The 23,158-nt window shown below is 37.4% G+C and overlaps 1 protein-coding gene across 12 annotated transcripts in view; it reads left to right on the top strand.

Moving 5' to 3' along the window:
• PCDH15 (protocadherin related 15) overlaps positions 1 to 23,158 on the top strand; it is a gene marked incomplete at both ends in the record, with an annotated part of 726,342 nt that overhangs the window by 470,292 nt on the left and 232,892 nt on the right. For 11 of the 12 annotated variants that reach the window (XM_081268810.1, XM_081268808.1, XM_081268818.1 and 8 more), the window contains one exon: positions 6,490 to 6,622. The exons of the other annotated variant lie outside the window; for it this stretch is intronic. In XM_081268810.1, the coding sequence (XP_081124936.1) occupies positions 6,490 to 6,622 (133 nt within the window). The remainder of the gene's footprint in view (positions 1 to 6,489; positions 6,623 to 23,158) is intronic. 12 annotated transcript variants of the gene reach the window in all.

The following is a 23,158-nucleotide window of genomic DNA, read 5'->3' as shown; positions in this document are numbered from 1 at the left end:
CAAAATAAAGATATTTTTAAAAATACGGGTTATTTCAACACAATCATTGCAGTTCCAAATGTCCATGTGATAACTGAGATGGCAACTAAACAACTGACGGGTAGGGAGCATATACTCTGTGGATATGCTGGACAAAGGCATGACTAATGTCACACAAACAATGGAAAGGGATGATATAAGAGTTCATCATGCTATTCGGAATGGCTTTCGATTTAAATCTTAGGAATTGTTTATGTCTAGAATTACCATGTAAAATTTTTGGACTGTGGTTGTCTGTGAACAACTGAAAAAAAAACAGAAAGCAAAAAACCACAGATAAGGGGTACAACTGTATTTAATGAATGAGATTTCATAATCCTCAGCTTGCTCAGTTCCTATTTGCAAGTTGTTATCACCTCTTTGCCTGAATAAGCTGTTACCTGTATTGATCAGTACAAGAGTAGATTGTACCTGAGTAAAATTGTATTCCTCTCTGGGAAACAAAGGGCTGCCTTCAGAATCTAATTGCTATGTCTTTTCACTGATACCAGGCATAGTTGACCTAACCTCTGTTTTTCTTTTTTAAGAAAATGGGTTGGATACTAAAGAATCACCTTATAGCATGTGGTCAAACAAACGTCAGGTGGGAGCTGCAGAGAGTAAAATCCATATACCTTCATTTCACTTGCTGGGATAATGTCCTGTGCACTGCAGGATAATGACACTTGCAGTTTTTCTGGAGGGAAATGAATCCTTCAAATTGAGTTGATGAATGAACTGTGTTGTGAGGTTTTGCTTTTTGTTTGCTTTATGAAGAAGATGCTATTTTTAAATTTTTAAATTATGAACATAAAAATATAGGTTATGATATACTTCATAGATTGACCCAGACAGCCACAGTATTAGCTAAATGTAATTAAATAAAAGCATCAAAAACAATAGTAGCAGTGTTCAAAATTTGAGGAAATTTCCATATTAGTTTTCTTTCAGATTGGTAACTTCAATTTAGAAATTTAAATAACATTGAGTCTCAAAATATCTAAGATGAATTTACTGTTTATGTGTCTGTTATCTCAGTTTGGTAAAGGATCTAAAGATTCAAAGTGAGAAAAGAAATAGTCTATAATTGACTTTTTTGGTGCTCATTTGTTTTAGGCTTTGATGAGAAGGATGAGTAGAGACAAAAGGTAAAAGCTAACAGAAGTCAAAAAACATTCTGGGGTATTGTTAACACTAATCGTGTCTCTAACTCACCTTCTTAGTATATAATCCAGTTAAATTGAATAAATATTTATTAAGTTCTGGTGTGAATAAAACACAACTGCTAGGTATTTATGAATATGTAAGAAAAAATAAAAGGCCCTGCTCCTAAACAGCTTCTAATGTTTATTATAAAATGATTGTTTGATAGAGAACAAATCATTTTCCCCACTTATTCTTGGAGTCCAAGGCTATATATAAATAACTATATATAAATAATCTATCCTCCAATTGAATAATTTTCCATTGTGAATATATTGTCTTTAAGTATCTTTATGTGTTATATTTAACATTAATAAAGACATGATAAATAAATACTGATTTATTTTAACAAAAATTTACTTGGTTTGCACAAGTCCTAGTCTCTTGGGTAGGCACTGGAAATAGAAGTAACATGAGACCTCTGCCCTCATGGCACTCAGAAGATGGCAGAAGAGAATGTCAGACTCACACATAAAGGGGTAGTAATGGAATATCCATCTAGGAGAAAAAAGAGCAAGATATTGGAGACACAGGAAAGCAATGCTGTGGGAACAGGAATGGTTTGACACATTGGATTATATCATTGACCTGCTTAAAATTTGTCAACCATTCCCCATTGCCAAGATGAAGTTTGATTTAACAGTATTTGCAATCTCCAATCATAACTGCAACTGCTGTTCCATGTATAACCATATTTTTAGTTTTATAAAACTTATAGTTTTCTAGCTTATTTCTCTGTGAATTTGCACATATTTTTCCTGTCTGTAATGCCCTACTGTTTTTACATGTAAATACATTTTACATTTTAAAATTCTGCCCCTTAATTTCCCTTAAGAGTTTATCTTTGACCTCTTATGTTGGTTTTAAATCTGAGGTCTACTGTGAATTGCTATTTGTACTTTCAAAATAGTAGAACAGAATCAATGAGCATTGAACTATAAGTATAGCTTTTTTAGGACCATGTTTGTGAGAAAGGAAAAACTACAGTAATTTCTTTCAGTCTATTGAGGAACGCAACCTGTAACCTTTGTCATAGAAACAACATGGTTGAAATGTAGAGTTACAAATAGACATAACACATGTTGACATATTTAATAGAAAATTGTATAGAAAATAGCATATATTGTACAATCCTCTAAATGCCAGCAACATTCTCTCGTTACTGATTATTATTTGTAATATGACAAAAGTTTGACTTTAATTTGTACCATTTCCAAAGTTAAAGCAACGTAGGTCCATCCTTATACCTCCCCTTTATTCATGTTTTATTTTATTTATTTTATTCTTAAAAGAGTTATGTTTGGGGCTGGAGTTGTGGCTCAATGGTGGAGCTCTTGCCTGGCATGTGTGAGGCCCTGGGGTCAATCCTCAGCACCACATATAAATTAATTAATTAATTAATTAATTAAAAGATCTATTGACAAGTAAAATATTTTTTAAAAGTAGTTGCTTTTGATGATGTTTCATTCCTGGTATAAATAAGTAAAAATTGTGATTTCATAGTCTGAACCCAAGACTTGAAATAATTTATGTCATCATGTGACATAAACATGATGGTTTGTTAAAAACCAAGAATGTCTTATATTCACACACATCAGATGAGTAAAAATTCTCCAGTGTATTTCCTAAATTTGTTCTTCCGAGATGAAAGGAAAAAGGGCAAGCAAAGTCTGAATGTTAAAATCTTGCTTTTTTGGTTTATCTGTTTTTGCTAATTAACTTTGTAAACTTAATTCAGTGACTTATTATTTCTGATTTTTAAATGACCTTTATAAAACTATCTGCCCAAATTTGATGATGTAAAATCTTTAAAATCATAAGATTATTTGAGAAATGCATTACCTTTTTTGTTCTTCTTTGACCTTTAATACCAAACGTGAAAGAATAGAGTATAATGGTATTCGTTTTTGGAAACAGAGATTTATATACATCAAACCAGCTTTATACAAAATAAAATTTGGTTATATAAATGTTCAGTTTTATGTATTTAGAACTGGAAATAAAATGTAAACATGAAATACATAAAATATTATTTACTTAGTGTATCATTTATGTGTTTAAATGATGCTGTTGAAATACTACTATTTATTACAACATGAATGTTATCATTTTCTTGTTAATACTGTTGGTTTTCAATTTAGAAAAGCTAACTCTGACACTCTGTTGACATCAGTAATAAAAAGAAGATATCATTTTAAAAGGCAATAACTCTCAAGGTAGTGCTTATTTAAACACATGGAAGGGAAATGACAGGATGTTCAAGATGATAGTAACCTTGAAATGAAATTTTTCCAAAACTCTAAGATCAAAGTCCAAGAAGGAAAATAACATAATTAGTAAATATAGCATAAATTATTTTAGAAAGTGGAAGGTGAAGCAAACAACTAAGTGTAGATGAAGGTAACAGTCACATTGGACAAAAGCTGGTCTGTGTCCTGCCCAAGATCACACAGTGGCAGCACCAAAAGTGTAATCTGAAAATGTCTGAGCACAAATCCTGGCCTCAATATCACTTGCCTAAAGTTATCAACACTAGTTATGTAAAACATAGTATGCATAGAGAATAATAAGTCCAATGTTACAGAACATATGTATAGAGAAGACACAGGAAAAAGGAAGAGACATAAAATTACTGAATGACTTGATAAATAGTACACTAAAACAAGCCAAGATTCTCAAGGGTAAAAATATCCAGGAGAATGTGCCTCTTGGTGTGGCTGTTGGGTTCCATTCACCATCTAGAAGGATATGAATTCTACCTCCAAATTAAATCCCATTGTTCTAACAATATGAGAATTGGGAGTCTCTGTAAAGTATAATAGATTTTGTAAATTTCTATTATTTTCATATGAATTAAAGTTTATAAGCAACATTTCATTTATTTTAACCTATTTTAAACACTCTGAACCTAAAGGCTAATCTTATTATTAACAATTTTAATTATTTTATATATTAGTACATATAAATAAATTATTTTTATTATCTCATACATTTATATATGAAAAAAGTAAAATTTTATTAGGAAATTTTAATAGTAAAGTGTTAACTCAGATGCAATAATGAATGGAGGTATCATAATTGAATACAAGAGTCTAAAATTTGAAATAAACTTCCTTTGCAACAATAAATGCAAGAATGAAATTCTCTAAAGTCATGTAGCTTTTCAGTGATGCCTAATATCCTATGGCTATGTGTCTACTGAGGATCTGCTCAGAAACAACTTAGATTCCAGGATATTACAAAGTGACAAGATATAAAACTAAATCTCAGTGCTCATGATCTGTGTTTCAGTGAAAAGCTTTTCAAAAAGTAGGATGGCATACTTAATCTGAGAAAAATGTGTTTGGTGATCATGTCTTTCAATTGAAACACTTATTAAAGACTTTGAGAAAACAAGAACATTTTAGCCACAAACAGAAACTATAATTAATATGTTTTAAACTAAAAATTATGATTTTGTTAAAATAATGTTTAAAGCATACATTTCAGGCCATGTTTGTATGTAAGATGCATATGTATTTCAAGATGGAGGACTACCTTTTTGTAATTTATAAAATTTTATAAATTATATATTTTTGCCAGTGTTTCTTTATAAACTTTGCTTCTTCAGTTTTTATTATGGAAAAAAAAGAGTTTAAGATATCAAAAACATTTCTGTCAGTGTTATTTCTTTTATGCTTGTAATAACAAAGTATTTTCTTATTCTTCAAGAAAATTATGGGTCAAGAAAGGCATTAATTAAATCTCATCTTTTATCATTTTTTTATTGCTGCATAGTACTCCATTGTGTATAGATGCCACATTTTTTTATCCATTCATCTATTGAAGGGCATCTGGGTTGGTTCCCCAGTCTAGCTATTGTGAATTGTGCTGCTATGAACATCGATGTGGCAGTATCCCTGTAGCATGCTCTTTTAAGGTCTTCAGGGAATAGTCCGAGAAGGGCAATAGCAGGGTCAAATGGTGGTTCCATTCCCATCTTTCCCAGGAATCTCCAAACTGCTTTCCAAATTGGCCGCACCAATTTGCAGTCCCACCAGCAATGTACAAGTATACCCTTTTCTCCACATGCAGGGAAATGGATGGCACTAGAGCAGAATATGCTTAGTGAAGCTAGCCAATCCCTAAAAAACAAATACCAAATGTCTTCTTTGATATAATGAGAGCAACTATGAACACAGCAGGGAGGAAGAGCAGGAAGAAAAGATTAACATTAAACAGAGACATGAGATGGGAGGGAAAGGGAGAGAAAAGGGAAATTGCATGGAAATGAAGGGAGACCCTCATTTCTATACAAAATTACATATAAGAGGTTATGAGGGGAATGGGAAAATAAACAAGGAGAGAAATGAATTACAGTATATGGGGTAGAGAGAGAAGATGGGAGGGGAGGGGAGGGGGGATAGTAGGGGATAGGAAAGGTAGCAGAATACAACAATTACTAATAGGGCATTATGTAAAATTGTGGATGTGTAACCGACGTGATTCTGCAATCTGCATTTGGGATAAAATTGGGGGTTCATAACCCACTTCAATCTAATGTATGAAATATGATATGTCAAGAGCTTTGTAATGTTGTGAACAACCAATAAAAAAATTTAATGATCTAAACTTAAAAAATTGAATGTTATATTAAAAAGTAAAGGTAGCAAATAAAAAAAAATCTCATCTTTTAGTTTTTTTCATATTATACTCTTTAAACAAAGACAGTAAAACCCATTTAGTTTTGTTTTCAACTGTTTTATGTAAGAATTAATTTTTGTTCTTGACTCTACATATACTTACATTAAGTCACTCGTGTCAGCTACAGAACTAACAAAACAGTCCATAATTTGCTTTTGTGTGGTATTTTAATCAATACTTCCTCTGCTGGTTTAATAGGAAGAGAGCTCAAAGGACAGCTCCTATTACCAGATGTTTATAGAATATTTTTTTCTATTAAAAAAGCATTAAAAAATAAAGTCAAAAGTCAATCCATGTTAATTTATTAGCTTTGTTGTATAGCTATTACTTTTTAATTTGTACTTATTACCTAAGTTAAAAAAATACAGAAATAATTCCTTTCCTTTTTACTAAGATAATTTTGTAGAAGTGTTATGTTCCAGAGGAAGCTTTTATTTTTCTATCCTTTCAAGCTGATTTTACTATTTTCTATAAAGTTTGAAAAGCCTTTGGCCTATAAAACCCCCCAAAATGATAAAAGGTTCAGTTTATTTTTAAATGCTATGTAGCTTTTTAAACATCTTGTTCACTTCTCATTTTCTGCAGGCACTCCATCTGCACAGTGTACATTGAAGTGCTTCCTCCAAATAATCAAAGCCCTCCCCGCTTTCCACAGCTGATGTACAGCCTTGAAATCAGTGAAGCCATGAGGATTGGTGCTGTTTTATTAAATCTACAGGTATGTTTGACATCACACACACACACACACACACACACACACACACATACACACACACCTTCTAAAGTGACAAGCTGGAGACTAATGAGTTTATATTTGTTCTTTAGGGGTTGAGAGGGTGGGTTGCATGCCTGCTTGTATTCTAGAGAATGAAAATTCCATCTGGAAAGGAAAGCAAGCATAATATGGATGTAGGGTTTGCACAGCTAATCTATTCTATTGATTGCCACAATGAAGAACTAACGTTTGGCTGGCAGGGATTAGCTGTAATCATTACAGGAGAAAATGAAGGGATTGGAAACATGCACTTGAATATTTTATACTTTGCAACTAAAGAGTTTGCAGCTGACTATTATTTTCTGTCTTGGGTGCCCTTGCCCAGCTGGATTTATTTTTGCTACTGTGTTGTATAGGGAAATAACCTTAGACTCAAAGGTTGATGATAGGCATTCTGACTCTAAAGCAAATTCTATTCTATGGTTGCAGGCTAGTCTTATAATTATGTGCCTTGGTGTATTCATTTACATAAGAAGTATATATTTAGCTGATGTTTCTATTTCCAGTTCAGAATCATGGGCATATGAGTTACGTGCAAGATGATATCTTGGTTTTTACTATTTATATATTACTGACCAAAGCACATTTGACCAGTTAAGGGTATATCATTGACTGAATATGCAGCTCCAGTTTGTGCTACATATGGTGTCAATAACTATCACTTGCTACAACAATCATAGAACCATGGCATGACTATTGTTTTACCTATGGGTTTTCAGAGGACAGAGTTTATCTTTTCCTTGAGTTACATGGAAATGGAAGAATTTTTAAATATGAAAATTTAGGGGGCTGGCCCTTAAGATTAGGAGAGATTTTAATATGAATAGAAGCAGAAAAGTTCTAGCATCAGTCTAGGAAGTCCATAAGTACAGTTACATCATGCACAAATCCATTTGAATACTGATATGTTCTTACTCCAATCCTGATTAATTAATAATTCCATAGAATTATTCCATAGTATTGAAAATAATGTGAAAATTAAATAAAAACACCAGCCTATATTCCAGATGTGGAAAGTGAACTTTATAAAAAATAATTGATGCTTAAGATCAGTGAACTGAATTTTCCACACTTCTAAAACAGGTCTCTTTCCATTATATCTCTCTGGTTACCCATGGCTGTCACAATTTGGTTGGCTTTTCTAGGTACTTCTCTGTAGCTCTCCTCAAATATTTATTTTGTTTTTATTCTGTAGGTGATTAGAAAGAGTTTGATTTTATTGTCTACTTACTATTAGAACATAAGGGAAATGAAATTGCATAAAGGAAAAAAAAAATACCACTTCATCAGGATAGAAAAAGCAGCTAGTCAAATTATTACAATGATATAGAATTGGAAAACCTAATATTAAGAAACATGAATGTAATAAAATAATGAAAATTTGTTTCTTTATATTCATGAGAATTCATTTACTGAAACAAAAAGGAAAATAAAATAAATCTTCGATTTGTAAGCTTCTTGTCAGAAATCACATGTTTTATCTTTAAATCCTCTATAACAATGTTCCTTTATATAATTTAACTTTCTATGAGGTAAGCCATAATTTTTCTCATAAGGTGGCCTAGGTTTTATTCAATAAATCCCAGAAAGATCTAGGAAGCATATTATAGGAGAATAATGCTAGCTGTGAGTTAAAGATGAAAAGGAATTGGCCTTTTCATATCTCAGATTTCTCAGGCACAAAGGCTGAAAAAATACTTACAATGACATTTCTATTCACGCTTTGTGCTGCTGGTGGAAGCAAAAGAAAGGGTGCCAATTGCCCTGGCAGTCACTATTAGAAAGAATGAGGGTGACACCATCAAGGTATTTTTCATAGGCCACCAACCACCCACTTTTGTTCCTGATCAACTGAGACTGAATTTAAACGAGTGACCTAAAATTTGAAAAGCTTCCATCAAATTACTCTTCCAAAGACTTCCAATAAGGGGATGTGTTAGAGGTTCTCTGACTGCCTGTCCCCCATCTACCCTCATCAGCTTCTCACATGTGGTACCACATTTGCTGATTCATTGCTCAGTTCAGAAAGACATGGAACTGTAGAAGACAGCAGTGGGCTGGCTCCCAAATAATCTTGTTTTGACTGAGATCTAATTGATTTATTTTCAGATAATGGTCCCTGTTTCTCTCCCCACCTGATTTTTAAGAACCTTCCTTTTCTTCTGTCCAAAAGTTGTTTGGCAGGCTGCAGTGTTTCTCTTTGTATTAATATTGTGTTGGTGATTACTGAACTGATGGCATTCAATACAGGAAAATACTAAACAAACCTCTGTCCTCTCAGACCTCTCATACTGACTGAAAGGAAAGTGAGGAACTGGGAGAGGGGTGAGCAAGAAATGAAAGATGGAGACCAGGTAGAGATACATAGGAGAGTTTATTTGTCAAAGCTGACAAATAAAGGCCATCTCTCCATAGATGGAGAGAGTTAAAACAGGCTTGGGGTTTGGGACTTTTATGGGGCAGGCTCAAGGATTAGAGCTAGGCAATCCTAATGTGGGCAGTGAAGGGTTGGATTGGTATGAGGGAGTGGTGAGCCTTTCTCAGAAACACTCTTGGCCTGGAAAGCAAAATTTTTCTTAAAATGGCGGCTGTCACTTAAGATGGCTGTCCATATGCTAAGCAAGGACTTTACTTTCCCCCCGTTTTGTTTGTTATTGAGCCCCTTAAGGGACAGGGTGTAGATCAATATTCCGTAGCTTCTTCCTGCTACAAAGGAATGGCGTCTGGACCCTTGTTAGGGATTCAGGGTGTCACTGAGGCAATGGTGGTGGCCAGGAGGTGCTAGTGAGGCTGGCTCTGGATGACCCAATTTTGGTGAGGGGTTGGAAGTCCTGAAACAGAAGCTGGTTCACTGTTTGATTAGAGAGCCTTTGAATCTGGTCATGAATAAAACTAGTGACATGGGGGCAAGCATTAGCAAAATGCCTAGAACAAAGAGAGAGGACAGGAAAGGAAGTGCCAACTAGAGAAGGGGTTTACTTAGCTGTCATCCTTCAGTTCCAATGACAGTGGAACGCTCTGAGGACTGAAGGAGATCAGAGATAAAGGGGGCATTAGTAATTGAAGTTCCCTTGGTGGTACGGAATCTGTACTCCTTCCAAATAGCAGAGTGGGAGAGAAGTAGGTGGAAAGTATATTTAGAGACAGTGTAGACATTGAGGGAGACTCCCTTTGCCAAAGTCAAGGCTCTGATGAGGGCAACAAATTCAGCCTGATGATTGAAAGTATTATTGGGAAGGGGAGCTGCTTCCACAACCGAGGTTAAAGAGGCTATAGCATACTCTGCCTGACCCACTCTCTCCTGAAGGAAGGAGGAGTCATCTGTGAACCATGTGTATGTTGCCTGAAGCCAGGGGCCTTCCTGTATGTGGCAGGGATGTGGAAGAAGCTCCTCCAGAGTTTCAATGCATGAATGGGTAAGAAGAGAAGAGGTAGAAGGGTCCTAAGGAGCAGGGAAGAGAAAAGCAGGATTTAAAGGTGAGCATGTGTGGAAACGAAGATTGGGATCTTCTACCAGGGAAACCAGTAGATATAAAAGGTGACAGTGGGGTAAAGAATGTAAGCTCTTGTAGGTGAGGAGTTCCTTTAGGTGCTGGAGAGCCAGGATGGTGAGTTGGGCCCAAAGGTGAGTTTCCTTGACTTGTTAATGAAAGGCTGCTGCCAATATTCTTAGGAAAAGGGCTTATCCCCAACTTATCCCCAAACAGTAGGGTCAAGACCCATCAATAGATAAGCCTCAGGGGCAAAGGTCGGCCCCAGCATGTGTCCAAGGATCCCTAGAGCAAATTCCTGCTTTTCAGCTACATAAAAGGTAAAATAGGCGTGTGAGATCATGGATACATAGAGAAAAAGTTTTGCAGTCATTCTTCTGTGTTGTAGCCAAGGGAAAAGTTAAATTGATATTTTTTTTTTCCTTTTCTTCCTTAGACCTCTTATGAAGCCTGCTGAATCTATCCTTTGTATTTCAATGTTAGCTTCAGTGTGGCCTTGGCCAGTGCTTTACAATGTAAGGAAGTTCTGGGTCCCTTGTTTGTGTAGAACTAGGGTCTCTGGAGGAATCCAGAACTTGAGTGGCATGTAGAAGCTGGGAAGGGGAGCAAGAAGAGCAAAGAGAAGGCTTAGAATGAAGAAAAGTGAAAGCCTGAACATAAGGGATTTTCTTCCATTTTCCTGAGTGCTCGAAAAAGTTAGAAATATTGGAAGATTCAATTGGTCAATGGGCCTTTAGACCAGGAGCCAAACCGAGTGGGACTAAGTGGATGAGGAGGCAGCTGAGAGGTGAGTCAGATGGAATTTGGGAGTTCCCTGTGGTGAGCTAGAGTCTGGGACCCAGAGAAGTGAGTCACCTGCTACTTCCCTATTCCCGGGCTTTTCCTGTAGAGAGCCTTGGTTGCCTGGCCAGAGCCTTTGTGAGCTCTGCTGATGAGCTGAGAACCAACCCTAGAGTGGACTTGCCAAGGGGAAGAAATGGTAAAGTCAAGCAAAACTCTTGGTGCTGGCCCAAGATCTAAGTTAACTTTCACTGCTGTCTCTAGGGAGTAAACTTAGGAGGAGGAGGGGAGGGGATGGGCAAAATCAGTTACCCAAATGAGACCAGAGTGTGAATGAAGAAGAAGATCACTTGGTGAATGGAAGAAGATCACTTGGTGAATGGAAGAAGGTGTGTGGTAATTGTCCTGGGCCCTCACACCAGGATGCCAAAGCTGAGCTAATCCCAGAGTGGAGAGCAAAGCTAATGGGAAAACGTGAACCAGTCACTGACATCAATGAAAGAAAAATGGCGCGGGACTAATCACACACACAGCTCGATAAGAAGCAGGTTTATCGTCAGGAGCCTGACAAGGCTTCCTGCAAAAAGAGAGGGACAGCAGCAGCAAGGAGGGAGAGCCGTATTGTGATTGGGCCAGAAAATGGAGGGAGGTTTTGAGACGAATATGAATGGGCTCCTTGTGTGAGGTGATAGAAGGGCTAGAAACATCCCAGACAGTAGGGTCTACCTTGGAAGGGGGTAATGGGAAGGTGCTGGCAGATGGAATAGGGGATGGTCCTAAGGTAAGGGTGAGGGTCATGGGAGTAGCAGGAGAATCTGGGTGGAAGCATAAATGAGGGGAGAAGGAAAACATGGCCCCCAACTTTGTGAGGATGTTCCTTCCCATAAAGGGAACAAGGCGCTGAGGAATGACCAAAAAGGAGTGGGTGAAAACTAGAGAGCCAAAAGTGCGAACAAGGCTAGGTGTCTGTAAGGGTTGGTAGTAGGCCCCCAGAACTCCTTGAGGACTGAATATATAGCCTTGGTGTCTAGGAGGAAGGAGACAGGCCTACCTAAATTATGCAGAGTTACCCTGGGTTCTGGCAGCCTGATGGTAGTGGCCAGGTCATGGGGATTTGGGCTTCCTCAGTCCTCTGCAGCCAGTCCTGAGAGGGTTGGAAAGGGGAACCAGAAGGAATGGATTGCCGGGAGCCGCTATGGGCTCAGGGTCAGTCAATGGTCCAGTGTGCTTCCTAATGGCATTTAGGACAAGGGCCCGGAGGCTTTTGAGGCTTGGGACATGCATGAGCCCATGTGACCACATTTAAAACAGGGTCCAGGTGGTTCCCAGGGATCCTTCCATGGGCCAGTGGAACCAGGGACAGATGTGGAAGCCAGAAAGATGGATTCAGCGAGCATCTGATATTTCTGCTTATGGGCCTTCTCATCTCTCCCATTATACAACCTTAATGACCACTCCCAGAACCTCAGCTTGGGGAATTAGGGTCCCCCTCTCAAGGCACCTTAGTTTGACCTTAATATCAGGAAACTCTGGGAGAAAAAGTAGGTCTTTAGTAGTTGTCTCCCATCTGGAATCTCAGGGTCCAGATAAGTATATTGCAATAAAGCCTTGGTGAGGTAATCTAAAAATGCTGAAGGGTTTTCATTTTTAACTTGAAATGACTTCCTGGAGCTTTTCATAATTGATAGCCTTATGGGCTGCCTTTTTAAGTCCTGCCATGAGGCAAACAATGAATTGGTTTCTACTAGTTACTCCTCCAGGCGATTTATAATCCCAGTTGGGATTCTGATCAGGAACTGCTTCAGTGACAATCGGATGGGCAGGGAGTTCTGATGTATCTCATAAGCATAATTTCTAGCTTGCTCCCACACTCGGCTGTACTCCTTGGGCTGGAGAGTGTTAGACAGGATCACATGGACATCATAGAAGGTCAAACCATATGATTGTGTCAGATATTAAAACTCTTTGATATTTATGGTGGGGCTTGAAGTATAGGACCCAAGCCGCTTTTCTATCTGTGAAAGATCTCATAAAGAGAAAGGCTTATGAACCCAGATTACACCATCTACCCCAGCCATCTTGCTTAGAGGACAGAGATGTGGGTTGGGCAGTAGCAGCTCATGAGCGTGTAGCAGGAGGAGAGAAGGATGGAGGGGCATAGGCAACAGTTGCTGTGGTGGCTTCATCAAAAAGAGAATTGTGGTATGGTGGGGACTCCTCAGTTGGGTTGAAGGAGGAGGAGTCCTGGGTAGGATCTTATGTCCCTTTCTAAGCAGGCCTAGAGGAGGTGAGATCTAAAAGGACTTGTGCGGGAGAGCAAGAGTTGTAGAGAGAGGGCTTAGAATGTAGAGAGGAGAAAGCCTGAACATAATATATCTCTTTCCATTTTCCACAATGCTCACAATAGTTGAAAACATCCCTGATAATATTGGAATATAGAATGCCATTAAGTGGCCATTTAGAGTTCAAAGGATATTGAGGGCAGAGTCTGATTGCACAAATGAATAAGTTTTGGGGGGTTTAGGTCTGGGGTGAGAGAGAGAGACCCTAGGTTAATGAGGAGGCAGCCTAGAGGACTGTGGGAGGGAATGGATGAGGAGCCAACCATGATGAGATGCAGGAGGTGAGTTTAGAGGTGGGGCATCCTCCAGTCTCTACTATCATCCAGTCGGGAGATGGTTATGCTTAGGGGGTCATCACCACTGCTGGGTAAGTGTCAGGGGCAGGGCCCGTAGAGGCACTTGGGCACCTGGCCAGGTCTACCTAGGGGCAAAAGCTGTGGTGATTAACCCAAGGCCAAGAGGTCTCACCTGGAACAACTCCCAACCATCCTCTGTGATTTTTTTCAAAACCTAGACCCAAATAAAAGATCACCTATCGACCCAGTTGACAGTAGGGGTCAGCCATAGCTGTGAAAGCTGTGGCTGGGGGTGCCTTTGACCACACAATAACCCTGGGAGTGCTAGACAATCAATAGTCACTTCCCAAGACTTATAGGTCATTTAGCTCCACCAGAGACAGGGGTCTTACCTAGAATATCCAGTGGTGGGTACAGAAAGGGCATTTGGCAGAATGAAGGGCCTGGTCCCATGATAGAATTCAGATCAGGGTCCAGGGATGTTCAGTGACTCTCAAAGAGGGGAACAGCAACACCAAGGAACCTGATTCTGGGCTTTGGCACCCATGAAAGGAAAGCCAGGAACCGGGGAGACAGGTGAGTAAGAAATGAAAGACAGAGATCAGGCAGAGATACACACCAGAGTTTATTTATCAGAGATGACAAATAAAGGCCATCTTTCCATAGACAGAGAGAGGCAAAACAGGCTTGGGGTTTGGAGCTTTTATGGGGCAGGCTCAGGGATTAGATCCAGGTGGATCCTAATGCGTGGTTAAGGGTGAGGTTGGTATGACGGAATGGTGATACGCCCTTGGGCATGTCCTAATGTGGGCAGTGAAGAGTTGGGTTTTTACAAGGGAATGATGAGCTTTTCTCAGAAAGCCATTGGCCAAGAAAGCAAAATTATTATTATTTTTTTAAATGGCAGCTGTCACTTAAAGATGACACTTAAGATGGCTGTCCTGATGCTAAGCAAGGACCTTACACTGACCATGGCTAGTGCTAGATAAGATTTTTTTTTCTTCCAGAGATTTTCAAATATTGCTCATAAGCACAAATATATATAATTTGGAACAGTGAAACCTGATACATTGTTGTGTAAGAGCCCCAAAGCCATGGAAGATAGTTTTGTTCATCTCTTTTCAACTCTTAGCTTGACTTTTGCCATGGTGGGCATTTTTTTTTATGTCACAGGAATAGGCAAATGAAACAAATCCATTCTTGAGTTGCTTAAGGAATTTTCTAGATATGGACCTAATTTATTAAAATATTAAATCAATAAAATGTATTAATGATACCAGATTCCTTCCTCTTCTGGATTTTTTTTTATCTATTTTAATCACAATAAAGATAAGGCAATTCTACCAAGGAATATTTTGTGTTATATTCAAATACATGTCACTTACATTCCTAACAAGAACAATTGTTTCCCTCCCAATTACTTCTACATATAGTTCTCATTTTCTTCCCTCCATCCAAGCATCATTAGCATAATCCTCTTTTCTTAACATAAAATTCTCCATGTGGTCATTATCCTCCTCAAAATATAAATAGCTAGCCACTTATTGTGACTTAACACTGAATCAGACACTAAGTTCCTTACCTTAAATTCTTTACTTATTATTTCCTAAGGAGACCTAGGTTTTATTGTTGACATACACCCAACATTCATTCTTTATGACTAATAATCAGCTGTGTGCATATAACACATTTTCTTTATCCATTCATCTGTTGAAAGGCACCTAGGTTGGCTCCATAGCTTAGCTATTGGAAATCGTGCTGCTACAGACATTGATGTGGCTCTGTCACTGTTGTATGATGATTTTAAGTCCTTTGGATATACACCAAAGAGTGGATTAATACTCCAGGAAAGGCATGAAGCAGCATTTCCAATGTCAAAGAGAAGCCAGTTGCAGAGGTTGGATTTCAAAGCAAGCTGTCTGATCCTACTGTCTCTGTGCTAACTGCCTTTCCTAATGACTGAGGTTTACCTAGTCCCTTAAGCTTTACTTGGACTAGCTGACAATCCCTTCAATATTAGAGTAGATCTTTTGAGACAGCTAGTCATTATTTTTCTTTCTAGCATTGGCTTAATCATCCTTGATTTTAATGTCTTCTGTTTGATTCATGATTCTTTACCACAGTGAAGAAAAATATTATACAGATGATGTCCAGTTGACAGAAGAAAAATTAGTTTAGCCACTGCTTTACGGTTGTGGTTCCATCTATGTGTAAGCTGACTGACTCTGACAGTTTGATCCTTTTTCCTTTTTCTGGTTTCTCCTTGTTAGAAACAGCAATTGCAGGTATAATGGCTCAGAGACAAATAGCAGGAGAAAATAGAAAACAGTGAGAAACAGACCAAGAAGTTGAATGTTGTCACCCTTTGTTACCAGAGGGAATAAGCATGCATTACCTTGGTATAAGTGTAAAATATTTTGTTAGTTTGCAGTATGCATTTTCTTTTCATCTTAATTTATTTATCTCATGTTTTAAATATTTTCAAAAAGTTGTAATTTAACCTATATGCCTCAAGGAATTATTATTTTTTGGTTCTGAAGAAAAATTTCTGCTGCCTTGATCTCACTACAAAATTGATCCCTTTCCAAAAAGTTTGAATTAAATGCAACCTGTCTTATAGTGTGCCCCTTTGTATTCACAGGTCCTGTCCTAGTTGCTAATTTGTTTTTCTAACATCTTTGAAGTGTTATAGAAGTTTTAGGGTTTCTTTCAACTCTTTATTTTTCTTCACTTTTTTTATGAATATTTGTTATAAAATAGGATGAATTTTTGCCCTTAAGATGATACAGGAGTTTATGATTCATGAGTGTTTTGCAGCTGGTGCAGGCACAGTGCACATGAATCACAGCCCTCGAACTACAGAATTTACAATGTCATTTATATTACGAGGATCACTTTGGATACTTTATTTGGGGATTTGCTCTTCTCTAATCAAAAAAAGTTTTCCTTTGAGCATTCTGTTTTTCTTAATGTATTGTATAGCTGAATATTGCAGGTTGTACTAAAAAATGGCCATTTTCCTTTTAATTACATTATGTAAGATTTATCCTATTTAGTAGATTACCCTCCTGATTATGATAAGTGAGAGAAATAGAATAGAAGTTTCATGCATTTTACTCTATTTTTCAAGCTTACATGTGGGGAAGTTCATTTTTTCATCTTTCTTTGCAATAGATTTCAAATGGTACTTTTATCATTAATGTTGTCTTTTTTAAAGGATAATGTCATGTGTGTACATGACACAGCCAAATACATTGAACAGTGACATTGGTTACCTAACTGTAAACAATTTATATTTTGTATGTGAGCTGAATTGGTGGATAGATAGATATGAGGGAGATGATGAGGGCTAGAGAGAACAACTCAAAATGAGAAGCATGCACTTCTTGCAAAAAATTTACCACATTCATAATGATCTGTATTTCTCCTTTAAAGCATATATTAAGGTAAATTCAAGTTTCCAAAATTTTTTGATCCCCTTGACACTATGGCATGTGTATTATCTAAGGATACTTTTTAATCTCTGGGCATATAAAGCCATCAACAGTGAGGAAACCTATTTTGGTATATTTTCTATTCATATATGTATCTTCCTCTTCCCAAAGAATAATTTAGTGCTACCTAAATCTTCCATAGACAACAATGTGCTTATAGGCATGAGGTGTCAGGGAGATTAGGAAAGGAAAAGCGAATCCTAGGTTTGATCCATTTAAATAATTATGTCCAGGGGCTGGGGTTATAGCTCAGTGATACAGCGCTTGCCTCACATGTGTGAGGCATTGGGTTCAGTCCTCAGCACCACATAAAAAATGAATATAGTAAACAAAGTAAAGATATTGTATCCAACTTTAAAAAAATTAAAAAATAATAATTATGTCCAAATAATTTGTTCTTGATCCTTCTTTCTATAAGTAAAAAATAAACATGTTAAACAATATTTAAACTTTGCACAAAAGGGATTCAGGCTATGACTTATATGATTGCTTTTAATTGAGTTAGGCTTCATTTCTGTTTCTGATTTATACTTTAAGAAGAAGTTGGTGAGGCACACAGGAAGTAGGTGAAAATCATTTTATTTTCCACCCAGAAAGGACTGGTGGCTTAGAAAATGAGGTATAGAAGCAAGCCAAGTTCTCACATTCATTTTGAAAATTTTCAAAATGGGGGAAAAGAGAAAACCTGTATTTAGCATTTCTCCTTCTGTGTATTTTCTTCCCACACTTAAATAAATACTTTAACATGCTCACACCACTACATTTCTCAATTTCTGCACCTGTTTTGTATGTGTTTTGCTTTTACTTCTGTAACTAAAAATCAGCATTGTTTTCCAATTTAAATTGTCCCCTTCATTTGCATACTAGATCAGTGCTTCTCAAAGCCTCTCTGATAAAGGACACATTTATTTGAATTGCTAGGAAAATGGGTAAAAAGACATAAAAATGAAGCACCTCTTTTTTTGCTATCAGAGTCAGCAGATAATAAATCACTATCAGGGGCTGGGGATGTGGCTCAAGCGGTAGTGCGCTCGCCTGGAATGCCTGTGGCCGGGGTTGGATCCTCAGCACCACATACCAACAAAGATGTTGTGTCTGCCGAGAACTAAAAAATAAATATTAAAAATTCTTTCTCTCAGTCTCTCTCCTCTCTCACTCTCTCTTAAAAAAAAAATCACTATCAAATCACTGTTTCTAAACATGACTGTAATTTCTTATCTCATCATGATCTATAATACCCAATTTGTGGAATGACATTGGACAACATTAACACTCAGACTGGCAACCTAATTTGTGAGGACCAGGGTAAATTGGAAAATGTGGCATCCGGTAATTCTGGGTTCTTAAGGCTGACCCTGATCACACTCTGTTGGATTCTATCCATGTCTACTGTTGTCTATTCAAGCCTACTTCTCAAGAAGTGTCATTTTCCTTTTGCTTCACAAGAATTTCTTTTTTATTTACATATGCATTTAAATATGCTATGATATCTTGCAATTAATGCAGACCAACGGCAAAATCTTCCTTGATCTCGTGAACCCACCTAGCCACTTACACAATTTCGTGCTTCTTTTCGATGTGGTATCTTCTTAAATTTATTCTTCATAGTATTTTGGAGAAGTGTTGGTGATTCTCCCTCCTAATATTATCTCTTGACCCTAATGTAACCAGGTTCTCAGATACATTTATTTACCAGAATTATTCTCTTTGTGATCTGAATGCCCATTCATTATTGCTAAGGTAATTCTTCTTCTTAATCTTTCCATAAGCAAGATGTGACAAAATGTTATTTAGTTAACTTTCAGAACATCACAATTTCTTTGGATTTTCTCATTCTCTCTTGATTCCCTAGAACAGTCTTTTTTGATAGTTCTTTTGACTTTTACAAGTTGATAAGCCCCTAGACTCAATTTTGTAACCTCTTCTTTCTCACTTAAGTTCACTCCTAAATTTATTTACCCTTATTTAATGGGTTCAAATTGTTATATACCCATGACTTACAATCTGTATTTCCAGTGTAGCTCTCATCCTAAAATGTTAGATTCATGTCCAACTGTAAGCTTAGTAATTCCCTGTGGATGTTAAGAAGCCACAGGTTTTGGGTTGGGTTAAGGAAAGAAGGCCTTAAGATAAGGTTCCTTTGAAGTTAGGGGTGTGTTTTGGTTTCCATATGAGGTGTCCCCCTAAAGCCCCTGTGTCAATGAAGGAATGCTTGGAGGTGAAATAATTAAATTGTGAGAGCTGTAATTTAATGAGCTTATCCTAGTTCAAATGGACTAATAGGGTAGCAACTCTCGTCAGGTGAAGTGTATTAAAGGAGGTGAATCACAGTATGTGTGTCTTTAGGGTTAATCTTCCTGTGACTCCTTTGCCCTCACTCTCACTGCTTCCTGGCTTCTGTGAGTGGGGCAGTGATCCTCCACCATGCCCTTCCACCATAAAATTCTCTCTCACCTCAAACCCAGAGCAATGATGTTGGTCATCTATGGATTGACACCTCTGAAACTGGAAGCCCTAAATATATTGTTTCTCCTCTCATTTGTTCTTACTGTTTTTTTTTTTTTTTTTTGGTCAAAAAACTACAAAGCCATGACAGAGTAGTTTTGGAATCATTTTCTATGGAAGGGAGAAGGAAGGAAGGTCTGATTTAGGGAGAAGTTGAACTTCAGTGTATTCCCAGTTAATCCCTTAACTGAACCCAAGAAGACTCTATGGTTCAGATTACTCTTCAGAGTTATAAGGTTAGGACAAGGAGGCAGGTCCTTTATATATCTTGCATCATTGATTCATTAGTTGCAGGTTGCTTCACAAAGTGCTTTGACCTTGGGCAAGATGATTTTCTTCCAATGAGGCAGTCTCTGGATACAAATGACAGTTGAAGTCTCTCAGTATGCAACATTTTCAGTATATAAAGAAATCATTCCTATACCAGATTTCAAACTATATTACAGAGCAATAGTGACAAAAACAGCATGGTACTGGTACCAAAACAGGCGGGTGGACCAATGGTATAGAATAGAGGACACAGAGACTAATCCACAAAGTTACAACTATCTTATATTTGATAAAGGGGCTAAAAGCATGCAATGGAGGAAGGATAGCATCTTCAACAAATGGTGTTGGGAAAACTGGAAATCCATATGCAACAAAATGAAACTGAATCCCTTTCTCTCGCCATGCACAAAAGTTAACTCAAAATGGATCAAGGAGCTTGATATCAAATCAGAGACTCTGCGTCTGATAGAAGAAAAAGTTGGCTCCAATGTACATATTGTGGGGTCGGGCTCCAAATTCCTTAATAGGACACCCATAGCACAAGAGTTAATAACAAGAATCAACAAATGGGACTTAATTAAACGTAAATGTTTTTTTCTCAGCATGAGAAACAATAAGAGAGGTAAATAGGGAGCCTACATCCTGGGAACAAATTTTTACTCCTCACACTTCAGATAGGGCCCTAATATCCAGAGTATACAAAGAACTCAAAAAATTAGACAATAAGATAACAAATAACCCAATCAACAAATGGGCCAAGGACCTGAACAGACACTTCTCAGAGGAGGATATACAATCAATCAACAAGTACATGAAAAAATGCTCACCATCTCTAGCACTCAGAGAAATGCAAATCAAAACCACCCTAAGATACCATCTCACTCCAGTAAGATTGGCAGCCACTATGAAGTCAAACAACAAGAAGTGCTGGCAAGGATGTGGAGAAAAGGGTACACTTGTACACTGCTGGTGGGACTGCAAATTGGTGCGGCCAATTTGGAAAGCAGTTTGGAGATTCCTGGGAAAGCTGGGAATGGAACCACCATTTGACCCTGCTATTGCCCTTCTCGGACTATTCCCTAAAGACCTTAAAAGAGCATGCTACAGGGATACTGCCACATCGATGTTCATAGCAGCACAATTCACAATAGCTAGACTGTGGAACCAACCCAGATGCCCTTCAATAGATGAATGGTTAAAAAAATGTGGCATCTATACACAATGGAGTACTATGCAGCAATAAAAAATGACAAAATCATAGAATTTGCAGGGAAATGGATGGCACTAGAGCAGATTATGCTTAGTGAAGCTAGCCAATCCCTAAAAAACAAATACCAAATGTCTTCTTTGATATAATGAGAGCAACTATGAACAGAGCAGGGAGGAAGAGTAGGAAGAAAAGAGTAACATTAAACAGAGACATGAGATGGGAGGGAAAGGGAGAGAAAAGGGAAATTGCATGGAAATGAAGGGAGACCCTCATTGCTATACACTATTACACATAAGAGGTTGTGAGGGGAATGGGAAAATAAACAAGGAGAGAAATGAATTACAGTAGATGGGGTAGAGAGAGAAGATGGGAGGGGAGGGGAGGGGGGATAGTAGGGGATAGGAAAGGTAGCAGAATACAACAATTACTAATAGGGCATTATGTAAAATTGTGGATGTGTAACCGACGTGATTCTGCAATCTGCATTTGGGGTAAAATTGGGGGTTCATAACCCACTTCAATCTAATGTATGGAATATGATATGTCAAGAGCTTTGTAATGTTGTGAACAACCAATAAAAAAAAATAAAAAAATAAGACATAAAAATAAATAAATAAATAAAAGTTTTAAAAGGTACAGCATTTGCCTAGCATGTACAAGGCCCTGAGTTTGATCCATAGCACCATAAATAAATAAATAAACCTATAAATCTGAAAAAAAAATCATTCCTCATTTCTTGAAAAAGGATAGTAGAATGAGCTTCATACTATTATCTTGGCATCTCAAAATTAACCTAGCCTATATTTAGCACTGATACTCACTTTCCCTCTCCCAAGAAAACAAGTGATCCTCCGGCATTTCCTCCTATTCAGTAAATGGAAAATTCTCCTTTCCAGATTCTCTGACTGGAGCCTTTCAAGTCATTTATGAGTTTTTCTTTCCCATGGCTCTCTCTCATTTCTAATTGATCAACAAATCTGGTTGTTCCCAGGATATTTCCACAATTTCAATATTTTGCAACACTCCTTTTACTTTTCTCTGTTTTTTTCCTGTTTTCTGTCTCCAATCAGAGTCTCTATTTCATTTGCTAGTGCATCTTTAGTAACTAGAGCAATTCTGGAACCATGTACTATGTACTCAATAAAGATCTGTTGACTGTCAGGTTGATCTGATTTCAAGGAAAACTGAAACTAACTTTCAAACATGCCATCAGTCTCTGGCTTTTCTTTTTTCCTACTCTTATGTTTAGCTCTATGTAGATTCTGAAAAAGACTTGAAAGTAAGGACATAAAGATGATAACAACCATCTTGTTCCTGATTACCTCTGAAATGAGCTATTTGGGCTTGAGCAGCTTCAAGGTGAAATAAAGAAAATGAGAGAACACAGAGTTTTCTGAACGAATATATACTTAAGTAATGAAATATAATAAATACTCCCTGCAAAGTCCAAATCAATAATTAAAAAATTTTTGAGTCTAATTAGAAGTAAAAGAACAATTTTAAGATTTAAGTTTTTTCTCTAGAGACGTTTTTGATGTTCCATGCCTTTACAATGTATTGCTGTCCTTTGGTGAACTAATATGTGAGAATATTGATGGGAAACTAGGACTCTCCCTCTGACAAAGTGTGCCTCTGAATGCATGTGAATCAGGGAAGAGTCTCTGGCAGCCTTTCTCCATAGCACATAGAGATTCCTCAAAGTACATCTATACTTTCTAAGATGCAGAGACTATCAAAGTGGGGCCAATGGGCATGCAGGTTTGTGGCCTCAGAAAAGAATGAGGTTGTTGAAAAGTGAGAAGACTCGAAATGAATGCTTAAGCCTGCTGAATGTATTGTTGTTTGATCTGGAGCAAGCAAAACATCCTTAGCAGTTCAGTTTCTGACTCTACACAAGAAATATAATAAAAAGTATCTCCCCAACTGTAAAGTTCACTCTATCTGTACATTCTTATACAAACACATTATGATTACTAAAATGTTTGAATTTGAATTTGGAGAAATCCCAGAGCATGACCAGCTCTTAGCTATTACAAGAACCTAATTTCCCTGAAATTATTTCTCTCCCTGGCAAGTGGCAGCCCCTAAAAC

Source organism: Spermophilus citellus (genome assembly GCF_964194105.1).
Source record: "Spermophilus citellus genome assembly, chromosome: 15".
Classification (NCBI taxonomy): Eukaryota; Metazoa; Chordata; class Mammalia; order Rodentia; family Sciuridae; genus Spermophilus; species Spermophilus citellus.
The sequence above is the reverse complement of the archived record's forward strand: the minus strand, read 5'-3'. Positions and strand labels throughout refer to the sequence as shown.